The sequence below is a fragment of the Notothenia coriiceps genome, unplaced genomic scaffold (genome assembly GCF_000735185.1).
Source record: "Notothenia coriiceps isolate Sejong01 unplaced genomic scaffold, NC01 NC01_scaffold00033176, whole genome shotgun sequence".
NCBI classification, from domain to species: Eukaryota; Metazoa; Chordata; class Actinopteri; order Perciformes; family Nototheniidae; genus Notothenia; species Notothenia coriiceps.
Genome location: NW_011365877.1, coordinates 352263 through 373947, shown reverse-complemented (window position 1 = coordinate 373947; position 21685 = coordinate 352263). Strand labels below are relative to the sequence as shown.

General features: G+C 42.6%; 2 protein-coding genes across 8 annotated transcripts in view; both read right to left on the bottom strand.

The window, feature by feature from the left end:
* On the bottom strand, positions 1-7635 carry LOC104961394 (sodium/potassium-transporting ATPase subunit gamma-like). Of its 7 annotated transcripts, none has more exons than XR_800093.1 (10): positions 7345-7627; positions 5491-5550; positions 5316-5414; positions 3832-3855; positions 3581-3604; positions 2403-2477; positions 624-657; positions 482-519; positions 354-390; positions 1-256 (listed from the first exon to the last, which is right to left on the bottom strand). XR_800093.1 is itself a non-coding variant. In XM_010789691.1 (10 exons), the coding sequence occupies exons 2-9, from the start codon at positions 5540-5542 to the stop codon at positions 383-385; spliced, it is 282 nt and encodes a 93-aa protein (XP_010787993.1). In that variant the 5' UTR covers positions 5543-5550; positions 5751-5837; the 3' UTR covers positions 2-256; positions 354-382. The 7 variants fall into 7 exon arrangements, 6 of the variants coding, with proteins under 6 accessions (XP_010787997.1, XP_010787993.1, XP_010787992.1 ...); XM_010789691.1 differs by lacking the exon at positions 7345-7627 and adding an exon at positions 5751-5837 and having other exon boundaries at positions 2-256; positions 5316-5342; XM_010789690.1 differs by having other exon boundaries at positions 4-256; positions 5316-5342; positions 7345-7633.
* A 562-nt stretch (positions 7636-8197) lies between these two features.
* LOC104961404 (IgGFc-binding protein) overlaps positions 8198-21685 on the bottom strand; it is a 34353-nt gene continuing 20865 nt past the window's right edge. The window contains 31 exon segments of the mRNA XM_010789706.1: positions 8198-8466; positions 8577-8627; positions 9488-9774; positions 9891-10271; positions 10426-10625; positions 10709-11276; positions 11372-11839; positions 11841-11973; positions 12059-12624; positions 12999-13208; positions 13210-13259; positions 13262-13297; positions 13300-13323; positions 13326-13401; positions 13404-13484; positions 13486-13574; positions 13720-13825; positions 13827-13866; positions 14007-14215; positions 14218-14330; positions 14431-14498; positions 14673-14802; positions 15381-15522; positions 15864-16063; positions 16202-16775; positions 16942-17280; positions 17383-17648; positions 17897-18464; positions 18965-19563; positions 19671-20244; positions 20405-20757. Coding sequence (XP_010788008.1) covers positions 8618-8627; positions 9488-9774; positions 9891-10271; positions 10426-10625; positions 10709-11276; positions 11372-11839; positions 11841-11973; positions 12059-12624; positions 12999-13208; positions 13210-13259; positions 13262-13297; positions 13300-13323; positions 13326-13401; positions 13404-13484; positions 13486-13574; positions 13720-13825; positions 13827-13866; positions 14007-14215; positions 14218-14330; positions 14431-14498; positions 14673-14802; positions 15381-15522; positions 15864-16063; positions 16202-16775; positions 16942-17280; positions 17383-17648; positions 17897-18464; positions 18965-19563; positions 19671-20244; positions 20405-20757 — 7460 coding nt within the window. The 3' untranslated portion in view covers positions 8198-8466; positions 8577-8617.

Genomic DNA, 21685 nt, shown 5'->3' with positions numbered 1-21685 from the left:
AACCTTTTCAAAAATGTGTTTTATTATTTTTGCATCAATCGTCAGGTCAAAAAATACAAATGAGAATCACACTATTGATACCATTTAAAGTTTGCACACTTTGTAGTAACAGTCTTTGATAATAAAAACATTTATAAAGAAAATATAACAAGCACAGTAACATTATGAAATTAAAGCAAGCTTCTTGTGTTCATGGAAAGATTGTCCTCAGCTTTGATCAAGGTATTTGCTGCCATCTAGTGGACAGACAGTAGCACTGTGGAAAAGAGGTAGAGCATGAGTTTGATTTTTTAAAAATCTTTCAGCTTCCTTTTGTACAAAAATAGACTCAAAGCTGTTGATAAAACACTGACCTCATCTCCACTGCTCTTTGCCTCTGCGTCTACTGAGCTGTAGAAATAATTGTTTAATTAAAATATTGTTTCAAACAAAGGCAATACAATAGGCATTTCAGATTATTACTATATAAAAACATATTTACCAATTGGAACAGCTGTTTCCTCATCAGGAGCCTTCGGTCTGAGGAAAATCAGAAGTTAGATAGTCCAGCTGAAGGGATTTTAATCTAATATACAGAAAACCATTGTTTTTACAGATGAGAGTCTGATTTGTTGATCACTAACCTTGGCTTGTCACTCGAACAGCTACATTTTTTGGCTGTGTTTGGGGAAAACACAAAAATATGAATCATACATATTTAAAATGGCGACACAAACAACATGACAAATTTAAATAACGTATACAACTAAAACAGTCAGCGTTTACACATGCAGCTTTATTGACGTGAACAGTTAAATTAGTTTGTTTAAGTTTGCCCAAAACATAAGAGCCATTATGTTGAATAACACCCAGCTAACACTATTTTTACTATGTTAAAGTCTGGAAAATTAATGGAGATGCCGATTATTATGAATGTATATGGGATAGTTGGGATGTTTGTAAAATGTGATGTAAAAAGGTAGATATCCATAGACAGTGTCTGACAAAGATTTCTGTTTTTAGTGAGCCCATCTGTGGCTGAAATACCCTTTATTGATGGCCCTGTAAAGCATAGCAGCTTTTGTGAAGTAACTTTATTACTATGTGTAAGGTGGGGGAATGCTGACCGCTATCTACTGTAGACTATGGCTAATACCTCACACAAGCCCACAGAAAAACATTTAAACTATCACTTTAAGTTCACTTTCTTTCAAACTAAAAGCATAGTGTCTAGTTCAATGAAAGCATGTCAAATGTATCCAGTATTAGTATAGAAGCCCAGCAAGGCTTTATAATAGTAAAGTCATTGTCTTCACAATACTGTACTATTTTAATTCAAAATGAAATGATGATGACATGGCCGTATTGGTCTTATATTGAAAGAAGAAATATTAGGTGAAGCCGATTCTTGGACTACAGAAGGGCTCTTGACATGTGAGTAGTTTCATGTAGGTAGTTGTTAAAATATAGAAATGATGATCTGCACCACTGAGGATTTCTGAGTGTTCTCACAGTAACATGCTTTCGCTATCTGAACTCTGGACTAAGACGTGTAAGCTGCTAGTGTGGCCGGCTAAACTGCTGGGAAATCCTAGACCAGGCTAGTGACCTACATTCTCAGCTGTGAGAGTCAAGAAAGAAAACACTCCTCCTCCATTCCTTCACTTTGACACTGGGAGGCGCCAAAGGGTTTCTATTGCTATCCATGTTGTTTTAAATGGCCAACAGTATCCTTCCAGGGTTTATCCTATTTATGTTATGTTATGCAAGTGCAGATGGAATCAAGACTGTTTTTCCAATCAAATGTTTCTTCTTATTTGCTATTTTAGCAGTATATGCAACCAGTTGTGGTTAGAGACTATATAAACCTAATCTGTAACTTTTTAAACCACGTGCAGCTGAAGTTTATTCACAAACGTCATTTGAGAGTTACCTTTTGAGTTAAAAATGCTAAATCAGTATTTTAAGTTGAAAAACAGAAGACAGATTTAGCCAACATGTAACATGAAGGCCTTTGATTAAACTGTTGTCCACTATAAAACGATGTAGTTAATGACCTCCGCGGAATCCACGGCAATCTCGACTAACAAAGTGTGATGGCCCAAATGATTTATTTATTGGATTTGGTTTCAGGGCTATGACAGACAGTAACAGCATGTACTGGCAGATGAGGAGGAACCTGGTAAGGACACTGCACATGATGAAAAGGATAAGGTTTAAAGAGCAAATTGTTGCGTTGCACGGATCATGAGAGCGAGTGCTGAGATTGTGCAAGGGGCATCAGTGTGCCTCCGTCCAGACCTCTAAGAGAAACAGGAGCCCACTTGTTTTGGGAGAGTGTGAGGTAAACTCACACATAAAGGAATCACAGTGTGGCTAGTGGCTACACATCTACAGCATACTTACGGTGGACAAACACTTACTGACAATGAGGACGATACCCAGCACGAACAGTACCACTGCAAACACAAGGCCCCCGATTCTCAGCGACTCATAATCTGAAATGAAAGAAGAAAAAACACTTTGTAACGCTCGTAGAAGGGCACACTGACATGTGAATGTTCTGTGATATCAAACCCCATGAATGCTAAAGCTTTTTGAGGCAATGGACCACATCTTTCTGCAAACACAGCGTTGCAGAAATACTTTGCAGCCCCCTTAGTTTTCACGGGACACCACAAATTCCTGTAAGCTGCAGTCACCAAAACTGTAAACATCATGGTCAACTTGGACTGTGGAGCTGCCTGTCCCAATAAGGCTGGATATAAGAAATATAAGGTCTATGTTTCCATTCATTGCAACAAAATCAAAGGAGTAGTAACTGTGTTCAAAGCTATGAGTGCTTAGATCATCTTCTGTTTAAGATCTTACCGATAGAAAGAGTTGCACAGCTTGCAGCGATGCAACGAGCATTGCCTTGAGAATAGATATGAGCTATAATAACATGTGTTGACAAGAGTCTTTAATCATTCTGTAGTGCAGCTGTTCCCAACCTTTTTGGATTGTGACCCCTCAAAATAAAGTCCTATATACTTTTAATAAAGATTGTTTACTTATGAGGAATACAAGAGGGGTCATAAGAAAATAAATAAATAAAGACAAAACTCAGGGAAAGATCAAACATATCTTTGTGAAACAGAAATATGAGTTTTTTTTCTTTTAGCTGTTCATTCTGAGATATATCTTAGGGTACTGATCCCAATGTTAGAAGCCTTTTCTTTAGTGCTCTTCAATGGGGCGGTATACTATGGTTGGAATGGCACAATATAGATAGAGAACACTTCCAAAAACTGCCCAATAAAATGTAAAGATAACAACTAGTACATGAATAAAAGTAGGTATTCATAAATCTCAATGCAGACTCAAAGTCATCCTGTTCCCTTTAGCGCCTTAGATGGACTGAAAATCCGGCCTGCGACGTAATGGGCAGCATTAGAAGTATCCGCAGTGGGACTACACCAGAAGCTTAGCCTTGGGGTGACTGTTTTCCATAACTTCTGGGAAAACAAGTGGAAAATGCAAACTTGTCTCAAGCTCCCAGATGTTTCCTGTGTAGAGGGGTTAGCCATTCAAAGGCCGGGCATATCTACTAAACACTCACCGTATTCAAAAGGACTGTCATAGTCTGGTAGGAGAGAACAGAGAGAGGAAACAAATGAGAAGCAGATTTACCCACTGACACACTTCACAGAGCACTCATGATATGACAGCTATTCAGCACTTTGAGGGCTTCAGTCATCCATCTAGTCATTAGCCAGTTTGGGGCCAGTGCCAATTTATATGCCAGCTAAAATGAGTATGCAGCTTATCTTAAATTTGACTTTTCTAAGCTTCTGTTCAAATAATACCCACCTTTGTCCGCATTTTCCGCTGAGGCTGTGAAAGAAAGAGGGAACAATTCATTAGTCTTTATAATACATTTGCATGGTGGTGTGAGTGCATGTCAGCAAATGGCAAAATATATTGTAGTGGGGTAAATTCACTCTGCAGAGAAGCCTTAAAAAGGGTGAGTATCTAAGTAATTGTCTTTTATGTAAATGTTCAATCATACATTACCATAATGGTATAAGAACTCAACATTAAACACTGTATATTTCTACTTGAATGCCTTTGTTTATCTTTTGTGTATTCTGTAGATTGCTCCGACCTGTCAATGTGTTAGATATTGGACATCATGGCCGAATTCATGTTATGCTCTGGTCTTCTTCTGAATCTTGTTAGAAAGCATAGTGTACTTGGCCACAAGCTATATCACAGTTTCTTCCTCATGTTCATCAAGAGAACAACCAGAATAATTGAGAGAGACAGCTTCACGAGGTGTAGTAATAAAGACAGAAAGCAGACGTTGTTTATATGAGCAGTGGTGTTGAAGCGAGAACAATTTAACCTCAGAGCAGCACATTGAGTGTTACACAAATATTCTTCTACTGGTGCTATGCAACATTCCACATCATTAATGTGTTATTTATTTATCTTTTTACAGCCCTCATTAAAATGTTCAACAGACTTTTAAATGTCAGCCAGTCAGGTAGTCTGGCTTATGTATACACTTTAACAACTGATGTACAGCAAATTGATCATCAGTAAACCAAGTGTTTCTATACTAGATGTATGCCTGACGGAACTTATACCAAGCTCATCAACATAACTTTATATGCTAAAACTTGATACCCAAAAGATTTGTGTCCTTGATTCACACGATTCAATAAAGCCGGACTTGAGCTGTTTTAAATATGTATGATACATGAATAATGCGGAATAATATTGTATAAACTCCATATTAGATTGAATGGAAATGAGAGGGCTCAAGTTAACTTTGGGTTTACTCCAGGCTGTAAATACTGTCAGTAACTTATTCTGTGAAGCAAAAACGCATATTATTACATTGATTCTGACGAGCATTAAAAGAAAAAAAAGGACAGACTAACAGACCTGACACTCAGAGAGGATAAAAACCCTTTGTGTAGGCAAATCTGCTTAACATCAAGTTCAACTGATGGCAAGCAGCCGCGCAGAGAAATGAACCAAAGACCAGGACCTGCATTAACAATGGAAAACTTGGCAGCATTGTGAATAAATGATTGTTCAAACTGCCGTGTAAGGAAACATTTACTCTATTCTGACACAGCCTTTTCTCAAAGCAAAACACTGACATAAAATGGAAAATATTAAATGGATATTATAATAGAAACACCACCACTGCAATGCTAATTAAAAGACGAGGCATGCCATGCACTTTTGACCCAAAAGAGCACATGGTAAACAGCCTTATTTAACTAAGCGTAATAAATCAAATGGTCGTGCATTTTCAGATACTCTAAAGGCAGGAAACTTACCGATCACCTCCCTGCCAAATGCTGATCCTGTTATACAGAGACATCAGCTCATTTAGCGTGGAGGGACTTTAAAACACAAGCTAAAGAAAGGGGAAGCAACTGAAGAGCACAACGCTCAGTTTCAAAGAGGAGAAAAAACTTAAATCGCTGAACTTTTTGTGAAATGGATGCTCACCGAGTGCAGGAGCCAGCCACGATCCAAACACCACCAATGTCACAAGATCCATTGTACCTACTGGTAAGAAGAAAAAAAACATTAGAGAAGTAATACATGTTTTTAACTGATCATGTAAAGGGCAATGAGATCACAATGTTTGGGCAGGCTAAATTAATGCTGCTTTATGAGGGTAAAGTGCCGGGGTGTCAGGAAGTTGAGTTTAAAAGTGATTTAAAAATAAACTTTGTAAATCACTGACTGCTCTAAGACGAAAATACCTCTGCCTTGCTGAGAACAGAGGGATGCCTGTTGTGAAAATCTTAAGCAACTCCCCTCTAATACCTCTCAGAAGCAACCCAACAGCCAGTTTTGGTAAGTGAAGGGCGGACTAGTTGTTTTCCAGAACAGTGACTTGGGTGCATGCTACATACAATTATTAGTAATAGTAATTAATAGTATGGCATCCTGATCTTGGGTCAGACCAGGGTCTATTTAAGGCTCAGTGCCGCAGTACATGGGGCTTGGCAGTTGAGGGGTGCGAGGCAAAGCAAGTCAGGTGTTGGGTTGCATTTGGTCGGTTGGTTAAGAGGATGCATTTTGCTGGGTCATCTACTTCACACAGAGCGCACCAACTTCCTGGGGTTGTTTTTCTGTCTATATATTATCCAGGACATTCTACAAGATACTCTTACAGCCATGTGTTCACAGGTTAAGGCTCAACAACTAGACTGCCACTCCTGAATGGTTACAATATTTGGCACAGTTTAAGATCATTGCATGACCAAAGAGCACTGGTTGCAGTTTTGTTATGTTTATAGCCACATTATTCCAATACAACACAATATAATGCAGGTACAAACAGTTTTAGATTCATACTCTCAAAAATAAATCGAAGGCATGGAATAAAATGTTTTGCAATGCAAAGATCAAAGCCTACGTTGGCAGAGCCAAGGTTTCCCTCCCTGGCCCAGAGCATTGCTGGGGATTCATGCATGACTGGAGTGTGAACATGGAGCTGGAGTGGGGAAAATTGAACACTCCAACCCTGGGAGCAGGATTAACAACAAAGGGCTGCCAATCAGGTTTAATCAAACAAATACAGGGTTTGTTATACTAACAAGAACCAATCCAATAATCTTGTTTGTTAGTTTTCGATGTAGAGGAAATAATTGTAAAACAGGAAAGACGCCCATAGAGCAACACTTTAAAGATGAATTACCATGGATTATAATAAAGTGGGATTAACATGGACAGTTTCTAATTAAAGAGGGGTTGCTTATAACCCTTATAGACAAGCCCATATGAGTGCGTTCACAATTGAAACGCACATATTAGCTCCTCATAATTAAAACTTGGGAATCTAAGGAATGATTGTTGCTACAGTTAAACCAATCTGGTTTTAAATAGTGTGACTCCTTTTCGAGTTCTCGTTGTTGATCTCGTCAATTAACGCGATAGTGTTACTGGCTGGCTGCACTCAGTTTACAGTATGACAGAAAAACTTTTAACCCTTTAAAAATGTAACATTTTGCGACCGCCAAAAAACAAAATTAAAATGGATAATACGTTCCCACAATCAACTTAATACTGCGGTCAATTGTAAACTAAAACACGTTTGTCTTTTGGGTTCAAATGAGTGGAAACAACAACATGAGCGGTGTTCTGCTGCACGGGTAAAGTCAGAAAGTATTCTGTGTCAAATTGGGGGTTGGATGTCATTTTCGTCTTAAACAAAAAATAAACCTGTGACACAAATTGTTTTCAATTATTACGCTGCATTTTCAACTGTTTACGCTCATCTAGCCACACTCATGTCAATTAAATTCAAGGAAATTCATTCATCATACATTTGGACATTTTAAATAATCTTACCTTGCATTAGCCTCCTTTAAACTCTTATGCGAATACTCTCCGCCCGGTAAAACGAACTTTGCTTTGAAAAGTTTTCCACGTGTTACTTCAGCCAAGAGAAATACAATTGGGTATGCAAAACCTTATCCTGGAGCATGCAAATAAAATGAAAAGCCACTAATGGAAAGGAATTATGTTGTGGAGATTGCTTAGTACTCGCTTGCACCAAGTAAAGCTATGTTCCTTCTTGGTCTTGCCTCGGGAATAACAGTTAGAGTGAGAGTGGGGGGAGAGAGAGAGAAAGTGTGTGATTGCTAAACCACGAGTACTCCTTAAAGTACCCTGAGCTCCCCAGTGCAGAGGTAAACAGCACGAGGAGCTGCAGTAGGCTACAGGGCTACTTAGCAGAGCAGATTACTCCCATGTGGATTGGTGCCAGCACAGATAGTAAAACATGATTTTTAAATGAACTGTTGATCATGCTCATTTCCCCCCACAGCCAAATATAACATATGAAGCAGAAAGCTTGTTGCAACGTGGAGAAACTAACAGCTAGTGCTCGAGACTAGAGGCTAGTGCTCTTTCACTGTCAGTGAGATAAAGTTTTCTCTCAGCTATATGAGAACTGACTCCCCAAGGTCTCTCCCAGCTATATGAGAACTGACTCCCCAAGGTCTCTCCCACACCAAGCTGCCAGATTCTCCTCTCCTCGTGTAACAAACACATAGCTGTGTAGCAAGCAGGCCCTGCCTCAATCTGGTGAACACACACAATGAAACCAGGTGGTTATCAGTCTTTAATTTTCCCAAAACATAGTCAAGTATGTATTTTGAATTGAGACAAGTATACAAAACTCACAGTGTAATGGAAATGTATTTATTGGTTGTTCCAGTAAGAAAACACATTGTAAAATAAAAATGTTCAAACAAGGCAAGGACAGTTTAACAAGACAGTTGCTCCAGGTTGTTCCATGGAAAATAGATGCTATCATTTTCTCTTCCGCTAGATGGAGATGTTGGTCAGGATTGAGCAAAAATGACGAACCACTATAATTTCATGGATCAAAAGGAAGTAGTGAAGTATGATGAGTAAAAAACAGCTTAAAACAAGAAACCTTTGCCAAATGACTTCAAATTCTTCATCCTGTTCAATGTGGGGTAGAAAGCATGGATGTAAGCCACAGGGTTATAGCTGTTTCCTTCACGAGGAAACATCAGTTCATCGTTTTGAGAGGAAATAACATCAGTTTTTACCTGTATAGCAGATGCTTTCCACCACTGCAGAACCAACCTCTCTACAGACCACTGAAATGAAACAGAAAAGAATTGCAGCGGAAGGGCACCAGAGAAAATAAAGTCAGGTTCACCCGGGCACAACAGAGATTACAAGCAACACATTAGAACATTGTATTTCTTAAGGCATTATGCAGACACTCAGGGCATTTGTTGTGTTGTTTGGTGGTGATGAGAAAATGCAAACCAAAAGACAACTATGTAGAAGGTAAAAAGGAAGGGGGACGCACAAAACTCAATTCTCTAAGGGTTTGACTTGAGGCTAGAGCACAGAACTATAGACGAGGGCTCAAATTAATATTGTACCCAGATGAGTCTTAAGTGTCCTTGGATGACAAGCAGTGATTGGATTGCAAGCTTGGTAGCTTTTGATGGCCATGCCTGTCAGCCTCACCTGCTTTCTAATCAGTAATTACCATAGGGGTTTCTCTGGCATTTCTTAATTAAATTGGACCAAATGCAATTAAAAACCACACTCTCATTCCTTTAAAAGGGCTCTGTGGAGTCCTTGTTTGGTTCTTGCTGTTAAGAGAATAAGCGGCTGAATAGTCATAGCACCCTACCATCTCTCGCTGATCTGTGCTTGATTGTTTCAGTGGTCAAATTAGGTTTGCTGTTTGCATAATAAAGGGCAAGAAAGAGTTCAAGATTGAAAACTTCCACTCTAACTAGAATTGAAGGTTAAAAGCGTAGACAAGGAGGCAAGTTGTTTTCTTATTAAAACAATTAAAGTTAATGTTGGGAGTTGGGGAACAATGTAATGAGAGCATGGGGTGAAGAAGATCATTATCCTAGGAGTAAATGCAGCAATGTATCTTTGCCCATTATATTTACACAGAGGAAATGTTACAGTATGCCTTTCAAATACTCACCATCTAGAAAAGTCCCCGGCGCTCCAGGAGCCAACAACAACAGACACATCAGAGGTGATTTTCCCATCTGCAGTTCTCATATCATCTTTGGAGTTGTTGTTGTAGTTGCCACAGGCGCCGCACATTTTACCAGACAGGCTACTGTCAATAATGACTGTGACCTCCTTTGAAAGTGAGTAGGTGAGCCGTACAGCAGACGGCTTCTCAATGATCACAGTCTTCTCTGAGATGTGGACAGATATGTCACTCGTCACTTTGCTGGGAAGAGACATTTTCCTGCCATTTACCTGGATGACATGAAGGATGGGAAAACAACAAAGTGAGATTTAAAAAAAAAAGGGTTCTACACCAAAACTACTTTTCTGGTTAAACATTGAACTATTATCCTTCCTGCTCTTCTCACCCAGGTCACATGTTGGCTGTTAACTGTGACAACCGTTTCCTTAAAGAACACATACAAGGTGGCGACAGTGGGAGATGCACCCTTGCTACAGACCCTGACGTCCACAACCACGCGGAACCACATCTTGTCGGTCTCGTCGCACAGAGACGCCACTTCAAATGCCCCTTGAGCTCCTATTGCTCCAGACATGCCATCAAAGGAGGTGAGGAGGCCAACTTGGCTGATGCTGCAGTGGCCCTGTTTGACGTGGCAGCCCCTTACGCCATCTCTTACATCACAAACCTCTCGACTGGCACAGGTCAGCTTCTCACACTTCACCACACCAGAGGCCTGGCACACACACTTGGACATACAGGCTTTGTCCACATCTGCTTGGCCCACCTGGAAACATACATTGTGTAAGTAATCTTCCAGGTTGATGAATAGAATGTTGTCTCTGTTGTTCATGTGTATTTGCTATGACAAAATGGAAACTAACTTTCAAGTGTGTGGGAGTTATGATGTATGACAAAGTCAAATCTCAGTACAGTTTTACCGTTAGATATCTGCCATTGTGCACACATCCACAGTTGTCCAAGGGAACACATTGCATGCCATCGAAAACAAAGCTGGCGTCACATTGGCATCCTTCAAAGCAGCTTTCAGAACAAGTAAACGGGTAAATAAAGCTGGCACAGGTCCCACCACAGGTGTCGGCACACACCTCATAGTGACTGTTTGCAGGGCAGGAAGCAGCTACAAGAGAAGAAGACATTTGTAAGACTTTGTTTGAGCACCTGCAATATAAAACAACAAAAATAGTGTTTAGTGTAACTCACGGCAGAAGGAGCTGCTTCTCCATGGCTGGATTTGAACTCCTTCGCTCTGGCAGGCCAAAGCGTAGGCCTGGACACTGTTGCATAGATTATCTTTGTTGCCACCCACAGCACAAACATCAAAAACGCAATTAGACACATATGCCGCTGGGTCAATCTTACTGTGGCAGGCTTTAAAAGGACCATTAGGTGCACTCATGAAGCCACAGGAGTCCAATTTTCCATACAATGTGGCCTTGGCCTGCTCACATACTGGACACTGGCCTCCACAGCCCCCACACACATTGCCTGGCATGTCCACCACCCAGGACTTCCCAAAGTCATCAACGCTGTTAGTTTTTCTGCCACCGGGAAGTTTGAAGTCATCACCATTGTTCTTGTTGTAGTTGCCGCAAAGACCACACATCTTTCCCTGGTACGTAGAAGGCACAATCACCTCAACATAATAGACAGTGTCATACAGGACTGTCAGTCCAAAGTCTGTGTGGATTATTATGTTGCGACCCTCCTGAGTGACTCTGAGACGCCCATTGTCCAGGTAGAGAGGAAGGTTCAGGATTTCGTCATCCACCTGGGCAGAGGGAGGAGGAAAAAATGATCAGGAGGAGATAAATAAACATGCAAACCTTTTACCACATGTGTTTTAGATTAAGTTATCAAACTCACAGTTACTTTCCATGGCACTTTCTGTTGGATGTAAATGACATAACCATAGACTGCCACTGCAATAGACTTGGTAACGGCCACTTTTCCATTTCCATACTTCTCATTCCCCTGTGTTACGCTGAATGGCGTCAGCCGGCCTTTGTCATCGTCACACACCTTGGCCAACATGTAGACACAGGTACCCTGGAAATCAAACCTCTTTCCATCAAAGGAAATGTAATGAGGGTCTCCGGATGCCACACACTTGCCCTGCCCATCAGGGTGGCAGCCTTTCATTCCGTTTACAAGCTTACAGGTCACCCCTGCACCACACTTGGCCTTTTGGCAAGACACTGCGCCGTTCTCTCCACAGACGCATTGCTCCACACACTCTGTTTCGGGGTAGAAAACGTCTCCTTTCCTGTAGTACTGGCCATCGTAGGAGCAGCCACAGTCTCTCACGGGCACACAGGTATCCCCACTCTGCAGGGTAGCCTTCGTCACACTCGCAGTCCTCTGAGCAGGCCCTGTGGCAGGTGGTGAGGGAGGTTAAACTGGCACAGGTGGCAGGGCAGCCCGTGGCACACAGGGTGTAATGGCTGTTAGATGGACACACTGTGGGAAAGGAGGAGGGAGAATCAAAAAGGGATTTTTTTTTGTTTATAAATAGGAGATTGAAAATATGAAAACAGATTCTCAAACTCACAACAGAAGGCATCTGTTCTCCAGGAGCGGATGGGGATTCCTTGGCTCTGACAGGCAGATACATAGACTCCCACAGCATCACAAACTGAGCCTTGGTGGCCATGGTACTGACAGGCATCATACACACAGTCCTCCAGGTAAGGAGCAGGGTCTACACGACTGTGACAATCTCTGAAAGGCCCTGCCAGATCAGCGATTATACCACAGTATTTCTGGGCTTGGTACTTTTTCCTGTGGGATTCGGAGCAGGCCTGGCACCATGCCCCCTGGCAGACTGATGAGCAGCCTGGCACCAGGGCGACCTGCCAGCTCTCCCCCAGCTCAGCTCCGTTTTTGCTGGTCTGGCCGTTCCGCATGGTCAGGTCATCCTGAGCTTTGCCATTGTAGTTGCCGCACAGGCCACAGACTGCGCTCTGGTAGTTGCTGGGCAGAGAAACGCTCACTCTGCCCCTCCAGTCAAAGGTCACGGTGATACCAGCATCTGTTTCCACTACAGCTGTCCCGCCACTAAGAAACACGACCAGCTCATTATTGTAATCTAATGGTAACGAAGCGAGCTGCCCATTGAGCTGAAGAGGGAGAGAGAAATATTTTTAGAAGATTATAGATTTAATAATTCTGCCGCCTTTGATAATCCACTCTAATGTGCAGTTACAATGTTAGATTAATTAAGGCTGCCTGGATCAACATTTTAATATGCAATTAAATATATATGCAGACAAGCATGAGGCATGTGAGAATTAGCACAATGACAAGAGGCAATAATATCTGTTCATTTGAAGAGGCTCTGAGTATCTGTCCTGTGTTTATTTTTAATACTGTGACTACATGTCCTATTTATTTTTTCTCTTAAATGCAAATGAAAACAAGTGACAAGAAATGTAATCTGTTATTAAATTGCACATATGCTTGACAATATCCGTACCTCCAAATCCGTACTCACCAGGACTTTGTGGGGGTATTCTCTGCTGATGGTGAGGGTGATGCCATACATGGAGAATGTGACAGTCCTTGTGTAGGACACAGCCTTGCTTCCCCGGTGGTTGTTCTGCACAGTCACCTTGAACGGCACGAGCCCCTGCTGCTGCGAGCACAGTCCGACCAGCTGATAAACACATGTGCCCTGGAAGTCAAACCGGCGGCCATCAAAAGTCCCGGTAGTGCGGGTCACCTGAGGCTGTGCATGGTGGCGTGACTGATGGCCGCAGGCCCGCTCTCCATCCACTACAGTGCACGTCTCTGGGCAGAGCAGGAAGCCTCACGGCAGTCACCATGCCCAGGGTCGTATCACACTACATAGGCGGACCGCATGCCTCATCAGCCCAAAAGTGCTTGCCCTGGCTTGTTAATAACGGCCCTGATAGGAGCAGCCACAACTTTTTTAGCAGGCACACAGACGCCAGCGCTGGAGGACGTGACCCTTATCACAGGACACAGGCCTCCACACAGGCACCAGGGCAGGGTGACTTCTGATCAGGGAATGGGCAGGGATGGCTGGCATGGGGTGCTGGTACAGATTTTCATAGTGGCTGTGACGCTGACAGCTTCATTGCTAGATAGGAACATAATTATAAAAAGGCATAAACCAAATATGAAATCTCTAAAATAATTGATTGAAGTTTCCGAATAATATGTGCAAATGTGAGAAGCTCGTTAATACTCACGGCAGCCAAACTTTTTCCTCCAGTCTCTTGAGTAATTATTCCTTCCCCACGACACTGCTGACTGGTATGAGGCCAAGGCCTGGCACAGCATCTTTTTGTCTCCCTTTATTCAAACACATATCATACACACAGTTGTTCATTGAAGGCCTGGGGGGTCCAATTTTCCATGACATTGACACATTAAACACGTTATTGGTCTTGGCTTACAAGGGCCCCCACATGGAAAGCCCCAGACTCATAGAGCTTTTTCTGGTCGCCGTCACATCTAGGGACGAGTTTTTTCTCACACGGGGTGTCCCAGCAGGTATGTTTCTCGTCCTTGTCTGCGTGTTTGCCAGCTCTTGCCCCAATCTTCACTGAAGAGGAACAGCTTTTGCCGGCTGGATTCTGGAGGCTCATCCCCGTTGTTACCTTGAAAGTTTGCCACCATAGACCCACAGACACTGGCGGTTAGTAGCTGCTGCGGAAGCTTGATGACCAGCTTCCAGTTCCAGTCGGTAGGGAGACGGACAAGCCAAAGTCTGTCTCACAACACTGCAGTGGGAGACCACGCTGGAGACACTGGACACCTCGGCCCTTGTCCCCTCGCCCAGTGTACCAGCGAAGCGTTCAGCTGCTCCCGGTCCACCTGAAGGGGAATTGATCACAACAAATTATGCACACACGAAATTACCACACAATCAAACGCATCAGAAGAATAAAAATTCTTACCGGTGACCCGACCAACTCGGTTCTTGCGGAGAGTGATGTTGTTACCCATACACAGAAACGTCAACCTCCTGACAAGAACGAATTGGTCCGTGTTACCGTACGATTTATCTTTCTCATCGGTTGATTGAGATATATTCGTGTGTGCATAACTATGTCCTGGATCAATTCCCTCCAGGTACTGGGAGCACTGAACGTACCTGTACAGTGTGCCTGGGACAGTCAAAGTGTCAATGTCTCAGCATCAAATGTGTGGTAGTGGGGGGATCCCCCCAAAAGCCCAGCATGTGCCTGTGTACGCTGGGACTGCACAAGCTTCACCCTTCTCATACACGGCACTTCTCTTTGACTCGAGACAGGCATCTTTGCAGGGATCTACACAAGATACAAAGTAAGAATATGAATGTTAAACTGAAAGGGTATTAGTCAGTTTAAATGTCCCCTATTATACTCTTTTATCAATATATTATAGTTCTCAGTTATATACAAAACATGTCTGAAGTGTTTGGCTGAAATACCAAACAGATCCTGCATTGCAGCATCCCATAATCTCCTCTGTTTCAGCCCTGTTTCAAAAGTGTTGATTCTCTGTTTGTTACTGTAGATGAAAATAAGGAGCCACGCCCCACGCCCCTCTGCGAGATAATTGGTTAAAAAACTCAATGGTGCTCTAGGAGGAGATTCAGGTGATAAGGTGGGCGGGTATTACCTTGGTTTGTGATTGGCTAATGGTTACACAAGCCAAAAAAATCGTTATGAGAAAGTGGCCAAAATCTGATCAGCTCATTTTCAGACAGGTTTTTATATAAATGGATCAGGACAAAAAGAGAGAGAATATTTTTTCCTGAAACTTTCAGAATCTCTTCACACAGAGGGGATAATAACAAAAATAAATAAAATAATGATTTTGCATAAAGTTAAAGATTAGTAAATGTAAAGAATGTGCTTATTGCCTGTGTTGTAGCATGCCCTGATTCCTTTCTTGACCATGCATTTGGTGCTTTGGGGGCAGGAATGTTTTTCACAGATGATGCCTGTCTCTGGATTGCAGGTGCACTTTGTGTTACAGTCTTCTTCATACACCACTTCACCAGGCTGGAGACATGGAGCAGGTTCATTACACAGGGGGAAATAATTCACAGAATAAATGAAGAGAGAAGTCCACATTATTTCATTCTTATTTCATCTTATCAACCCTGCCACAAATGTAGACAATCTGCTAATTAAGTCTCTGGAGAAACACTCAGTGCGCAGATTTAAGATCAGACTGGCTCATGTCCAGCACTGTGGGAAAAAGCAAATGCAGCAAAATTGCCATGTCAGCATGAATGCTGCCATCGGTATTTGCTCAAGCCACTTTGGCACTAAAAAGCTATAAATTGTATATTGCTCTATTTTGAAAGGCCTCTCTTTTATAACAGACATAGGTTTTCTACCTTGTACGATCTTCCATTGTCATAGCAGCCACACTCTGTCTCTTGTACACACGCATGTCCATTGAATAAGAAGCCAGCATCACATTCACAGCCCTCTGTACAGCTGCTGGAGCACTGGGCAATCTCTGTGAGGCCTGCACAGGATGCAGAGCAGGCGTCGGCACACACCTCATAGTGACTGTTGGCTTGGCATTTCATGGCTGAAATTAATTAGCACACGGAAGAGAAATCATGGATTGAAAAGGAACCTGCTAAAATATTAAATAAATACAGCAATTACACTATAGCTCCAGAAAATAAGAGAAAAAACTAAACAGTGAATGTATTTTTATACTAACGACAGAAGGAAGGCGTCCTCCAGTTTTTGACGTCCACGTCTGCCATGTGACAGTTGAAGGCATAGGCTGCTATGCTGTTACAAAGCACCTTCCCATCCCCGTTGGAGGCACACACATCAAACACACAGTCAGCAAAGTATGGCTGTGGGTCCAGTTTAGTGTGGCAAGCTGCAAATGGGCCGTTGGGGGCTGTAACAATGCCGCAGTAAGTGGGCTTTGAAAACACTGCCTTGCGAGCCGGGTCACATACAGGACAGTTTTTCCCTTCGCAGCCATTCTCACACACCACATTAGGGATGGTGACCTTCCATGACTTTCCAAACACATTCACATTGTTGGAGGGCTTATGGTTCGGCATTTGGAAGTCATCTTTTTGCTCACCGTTGAAGTTGCCACACAGGCCACAGACCTTACCACGATAGTTCCCAGGCACTGTGACAGTCACGTGATAGACCAGATCATAAGTGACAATCAGTCCGAAATCTGTTGCAATAACATACCGCAAGCCTTCCTGATAGACCAGCACTGCTCCGTCATTAAGATTCACAGGGAGGTAGTTAAACACCCCATTTACCTAAAAGAAGAAAGTGCTTTTTTAAATAAAATCAAAACTTCTGATGAGAAGAATGTCTAAATATATTTGTCAAGCTTGTTTTACTCTCAACCATCTGCCACCTGTAAACTGCATTTCAGATATGGAGCTTCTTTTTTCAAATAAAAGAACCAGCGTTGTTTCTCACCAGGACTCCAAACATGTTGTTCCTCATGATGAGAGTGAAGCCGTAGACATCCACAGCTACCAGCTTGGTGACAGCCACCATTTTGTTCATAATCTTGTTCCATCGCTCGTTCTCCACCTGCACAGAGAAGGCCTCCAGGTGGGTGCCTTCCAGCCCGCAGCTCTTGGAGAGTGTATAGGTGCAGGTACCCTGGAAATTGAATGTTCGCCCATCAAAAGAGCGGTAATGGGGGTCACCAGAGGCGTGGCACACACCCTTACCAACAGGATGACATTTTTGCACGCCATCCTCCACTTTACACTTCTCATTAGGGCCACATGTGAACTTCTTACACACAACCTAAAAGGAACAGTTGAGAAAAATGAGTATTAAATACATTTCCATCCTGCAAATGAACACTGATCGGTATCAAGTTATTATTAATCACATTGCATCCATTACCTCATCATCTTGTGTGCACTTGCACTCCTCCTGACACTGCCCATTGGGATAAAATACTTGGCCGATGCGGTAGTAGCGGTCATTGTAGACGCAGCCGCACTGTGAGAAGGGAACACAGCGATCTCCACTGAGGATGTACCCTTCATCACAGGAGCAGCCCTCCTCACACTGAGCCTCGCAGCCCTGCGGAGGGATCAGACTCTGGCAAGAGGCCGGACAGCCGGGTGCGCAAACTTCATAGTGGCTGTGGACTGGACATTTCACCGCTGTACACAAGCGACATAAAAGACAATGTAAATGTTCTTTATCATTTAACAGAGACAAGTACAATTACATATTCAAAATACAAGCAGTAAATACAAAGCAATATAAAGGCTCAGGAAAGGAAGAAACATTTAAGGATGTGTAGAAGAAGTTGAAATTAAAATGTTTTCAATATTACTGTTAGGCTATACACTGTTACAATAAATAATGCTCACTTGGCTTTCATCATTAAAATGAAGGCATGTCTCACCACAGTAATGAATGGGTCTCCATCTGTACATCTTGGCCCCCACAGCTTGGCAGGCAGATGTGTATGATGTAATAGCCTGACACAGCACATCCTTTCTGCCCTCATACAAGCAAACATCATAAACGCAGTCTTCAAAGTAGCCAGCTGGGTCCACTTTGGCATGGCAGTCGCGGAACGGTCCTTTGGGGTCTCTCAACAAACCGCAGAAATCGCCTTTTTCATATTGAACCTTCTGGGTAATGTCACAACTCGGACACACCCCTTTACAGCCGTCTACGCATCCTGGGATCTCTGCCACTCGCCAGCTGACGCCAAAATCTGCTGGAAGGACAGGTTTATCACCGTTCTTTGGGGTCAGATCATCCTGGGGTTTTCCGTTGTAGTTGCCACAGAGGCCGCAAACGGCTCCCATGTAGTTGCTTGGCAGCGTTACAAACACAGCACCATACCAGTTAAAGGAAACTTTGAGGCCAAAGTTTGTTTTGACCACAGCAGACCAGCCGCTCTTAAACACAGATACACGTCCATCATCCAGAGTGACAGGCAGGTTGACAAACTCCTTATTCACCTGGAAAGAAACAGTGCAATTTAGGGTTAATAGAGGTAATCTGAACTGATAAAACTGATTCTTTTAGGATTACTTGAAAATCAAATGTTGAAAGTATTGCGAATTATAATAAATAAATAGATTAATTAATTAATAAAATTGACACAGCCACAATATGTTAAACAAACTACAGATATACTGTGTGTATTCTCAAACATGTGGGATGTGCTTTTCATGTGTTAATAATATTGAATATCATTACAAAAAGGTCTCATAGTAAACTATGTCATATTTTGTAGACAAAATCAAAGATGTAATTAAGTCATTTTTACAATTATATTATAATACATTTGCAGTTTTTCAAATGTAGTCTGGGCGGATTATAGTACATTTTTTGTAATCCAATTAAGTAATTATGCTTACTGTACATGTAATCTGTTCCTACCCATAACTGATGTTTATTTGTATTTGTATAAATATTAGAAACAACTTTTCATATACACAAATTATGTAGATCTTACCATAATCAGGCCCTTGTGTGACTTTGTAATGACAATGCTGAGGGAGAGCACCTTGATCTCCACCAACTTTGTGTATGAGACCACCCTGTGGCCCCGGTGATCATTCTGCACCAGCACTTCAAAGGGCACCAACTCTCGGTCCTTGGAGCAGAGTGCAGCCAGTTGGTACACACATGTGCCCTGGAAGTCAAACTTCTTGTTGTCAAAGGTCACGTAGTGGGGGTCGCCTGTAGCCTGGCAGGTGCTGTGGGAGACTGCCTGGCACTCTCTGATGCCACCCACCACCTGGCACTGCTGCCCTGCCCTGCAGCCTTTATCCTGGCACTCAACGCGTCTGCTTCCAGCAATGCATTTACACCTCCGCAGACAGCCCTGGTCAGCCCAGAATGACTCCCCAGCAGGGATATTTCGACCCTCATAGCTACAACCACACCTAGCAGCAGGAACACACTGACCTCCGCTCAAAAGAAAGCCTGTGTTACAGGTGCAGATCTCCACACAGGGGCGTTTGCATTTGGAGGAAGTATTTGGGTCAGAACAGGTTGCAGGACAGGCGTTGCCGCAGAGCTCGTAGTGGCTGTTTGCTGGACATTTAGCAGCTTGAGAGGGAGACACAACGTACAGTATAAGATGTGATTTATCCTAGGAGCAAAAGCAAAAAACACAGTTTGTTTATTTGAAGATCCATTAAGTTAGAATTACTTACTACATCGTGCCATCTTCCTCCAATCTTGAACCTGGATCCCAGCAATCTGGCAGGCTTCAGTGTAAGCCTCCAGTGTCCTGCAGAGGAAGTGTCGGAGGCCGCCTCCCATGCATACATCATATTTACAGTTCTCCAGGTATGCTTGTGGGTCAATGACGGCATGACATTTGCTGAATGGCCCATTTATTATCAGTGTGATGAGCCCACAAAACATGTCACCCCCCCACATCTTCATCAGGCTGTTTTCACAGCGCTCACACCCACCCACACAGTCATCTCTGCACACAGCACCTTTCACCGGCACCTTCCAGCTACTCCCAAAGGCCACAGCCCCCCCCGCCTGGGTACCGGAGGGCATGGTGAAGTCATCATTGGGGTTATCATTGAAGTTGCCACAGAGACCACAAGTCTTACCGGCGTAACTGCTGGACAGAGTGACCCCAAGATTGTGTTCCCAGTCGTAGCGGACAGTCAGGCCAAAATCAGTCTCGATAACCACAGAGCGACCGCTCTGAATCATCGTCAGCTTGTCTTTGTTTAAGGTTATTGGCAAACTCCACAAACTGTTGTCAATCTGCACAGAAGAAAATATCTTAAAGTGTGAAGTCATAATTTATTAATACCACATAAATAATTTAAACAAATATTCATCATCAATTTAAGTCCAAATTATATTTAAAATATGTATATTTGAAAAATAACAATCTTTTACTGACAGAAATAGGAAGCCTTACCCTCACACGACCCGTCTCAGACCTAACGACTGTGATGATGACGCCATAAACCTTCACTGTCACCACGGCAACATACGACACCCTGAGGCTTCCTCTGTTCTCATTCTGGGCGAGGACCTCAAAGTCTGGGAGATGGTCATCCTTTCCACAGTTTTTAGCAATAACATATGTGCAGGTACCCATGAAGTCGAAGTGTCGCCCGTCGAAGGTGCGGTAGTGAGGATCCCCCGTGGCCCAGCAGGTGCCAAGCTTCCTTTCCACGGCCTTGGGAACACAGGAGGGAAACCCGCCCTTCACTTCACACACCTCATTGGAACTGCAGGTGATACTGCTGCAGGAAAAAGATCCACTTCCTGGAAAACCATAATTAGTCAACAATTACCCACAACATTACAGTTAAAGAGTAAGGCAAAATATGTCATTGCTCCACTAAGTATTTTGTATATTATACCAATATCCGTTTTTAAATTATTCTATATAGCAGTGGTTCCCAACCAGGGAGGGAGGGAGGGGGGCGCCAAAAATTGAAGGGGGTGCTCCAGGCCTCAGATGATTTGAGGCCCAATATCATATATATATATTTTTTTAACCTATAATTGTTACACAATACATGATTGTCGCTGAAAGCCTTGTCTCTACATGACAATAAAAGATAACAAATAATTGATTCATTTGAATAGAAATTCAAGTTAGTAGCTAATAAAGGCATAAAAATACAGAAATGCATAATTTCTTCTATAATAATAATATAATTTAATAGAAATGTTTCTTCTGCGCGTAAGGTGTCCAAACCGGGCTGGTCTGGATAAGCGCATTTTTAAAACATAGTCATTGTCCATGCCGGTTTCAGTTGGATTATTTGTCACAGTTGCTCCGATCAGATCGGTCTCCTCCATTTTGTAGATTATTTACGACTTTTGAATCCACATAAACACATCGGCAAAATCCGGTTTACTTTGAGCATCTGTTTTAAACAGTTTAATCCCTTTGTGAATTGTTTCCACTTGCGCCGTCCTTTAATTTCTTCATACAGCGGGCTTCCGAATTAATTAATCCTGAGTCCAATAACCATCAAAGTCACTCCAATAGTGCTCCTTAATTACGCTTTCATCCTCCTTTAACAACATACTTCACATTCATCCAGTTTGAGACAGTAGTTGTAGCATTTTGAGACTTTAAACTTGAATTACCGCTGTTGCCTTGTCTGTTTCCCCCCCCCTCCCGTGTGTGTGTGTGTGTGTGTGTGTGTGTGTGTGTGTGTGTGTGTGTGTGTGTGTGTGG

What these genes read in the sequence shown, in the direction of transcription:
- LOC104961394 (XM_010789690.1), bottom strand. An exon ending in GTGGCTGGCTCCTGCACTCG is followed by an intron (nt 5,343 to 5,490) that starts GTGAGCATCCAT and finishes TCTGTATAACAG; the next exon opens with GATCAGCATTTGGCAGGGAG. An exon ending in ATTTGGCAGGGAGGTGATCG is followed by an intron (nt 3,856 to 5,315) that starts GTAAGTTTCCTG and finishes TTTCTTTCACAG; the next exon opens with CCTCAGCGGAAAATGCGGAC.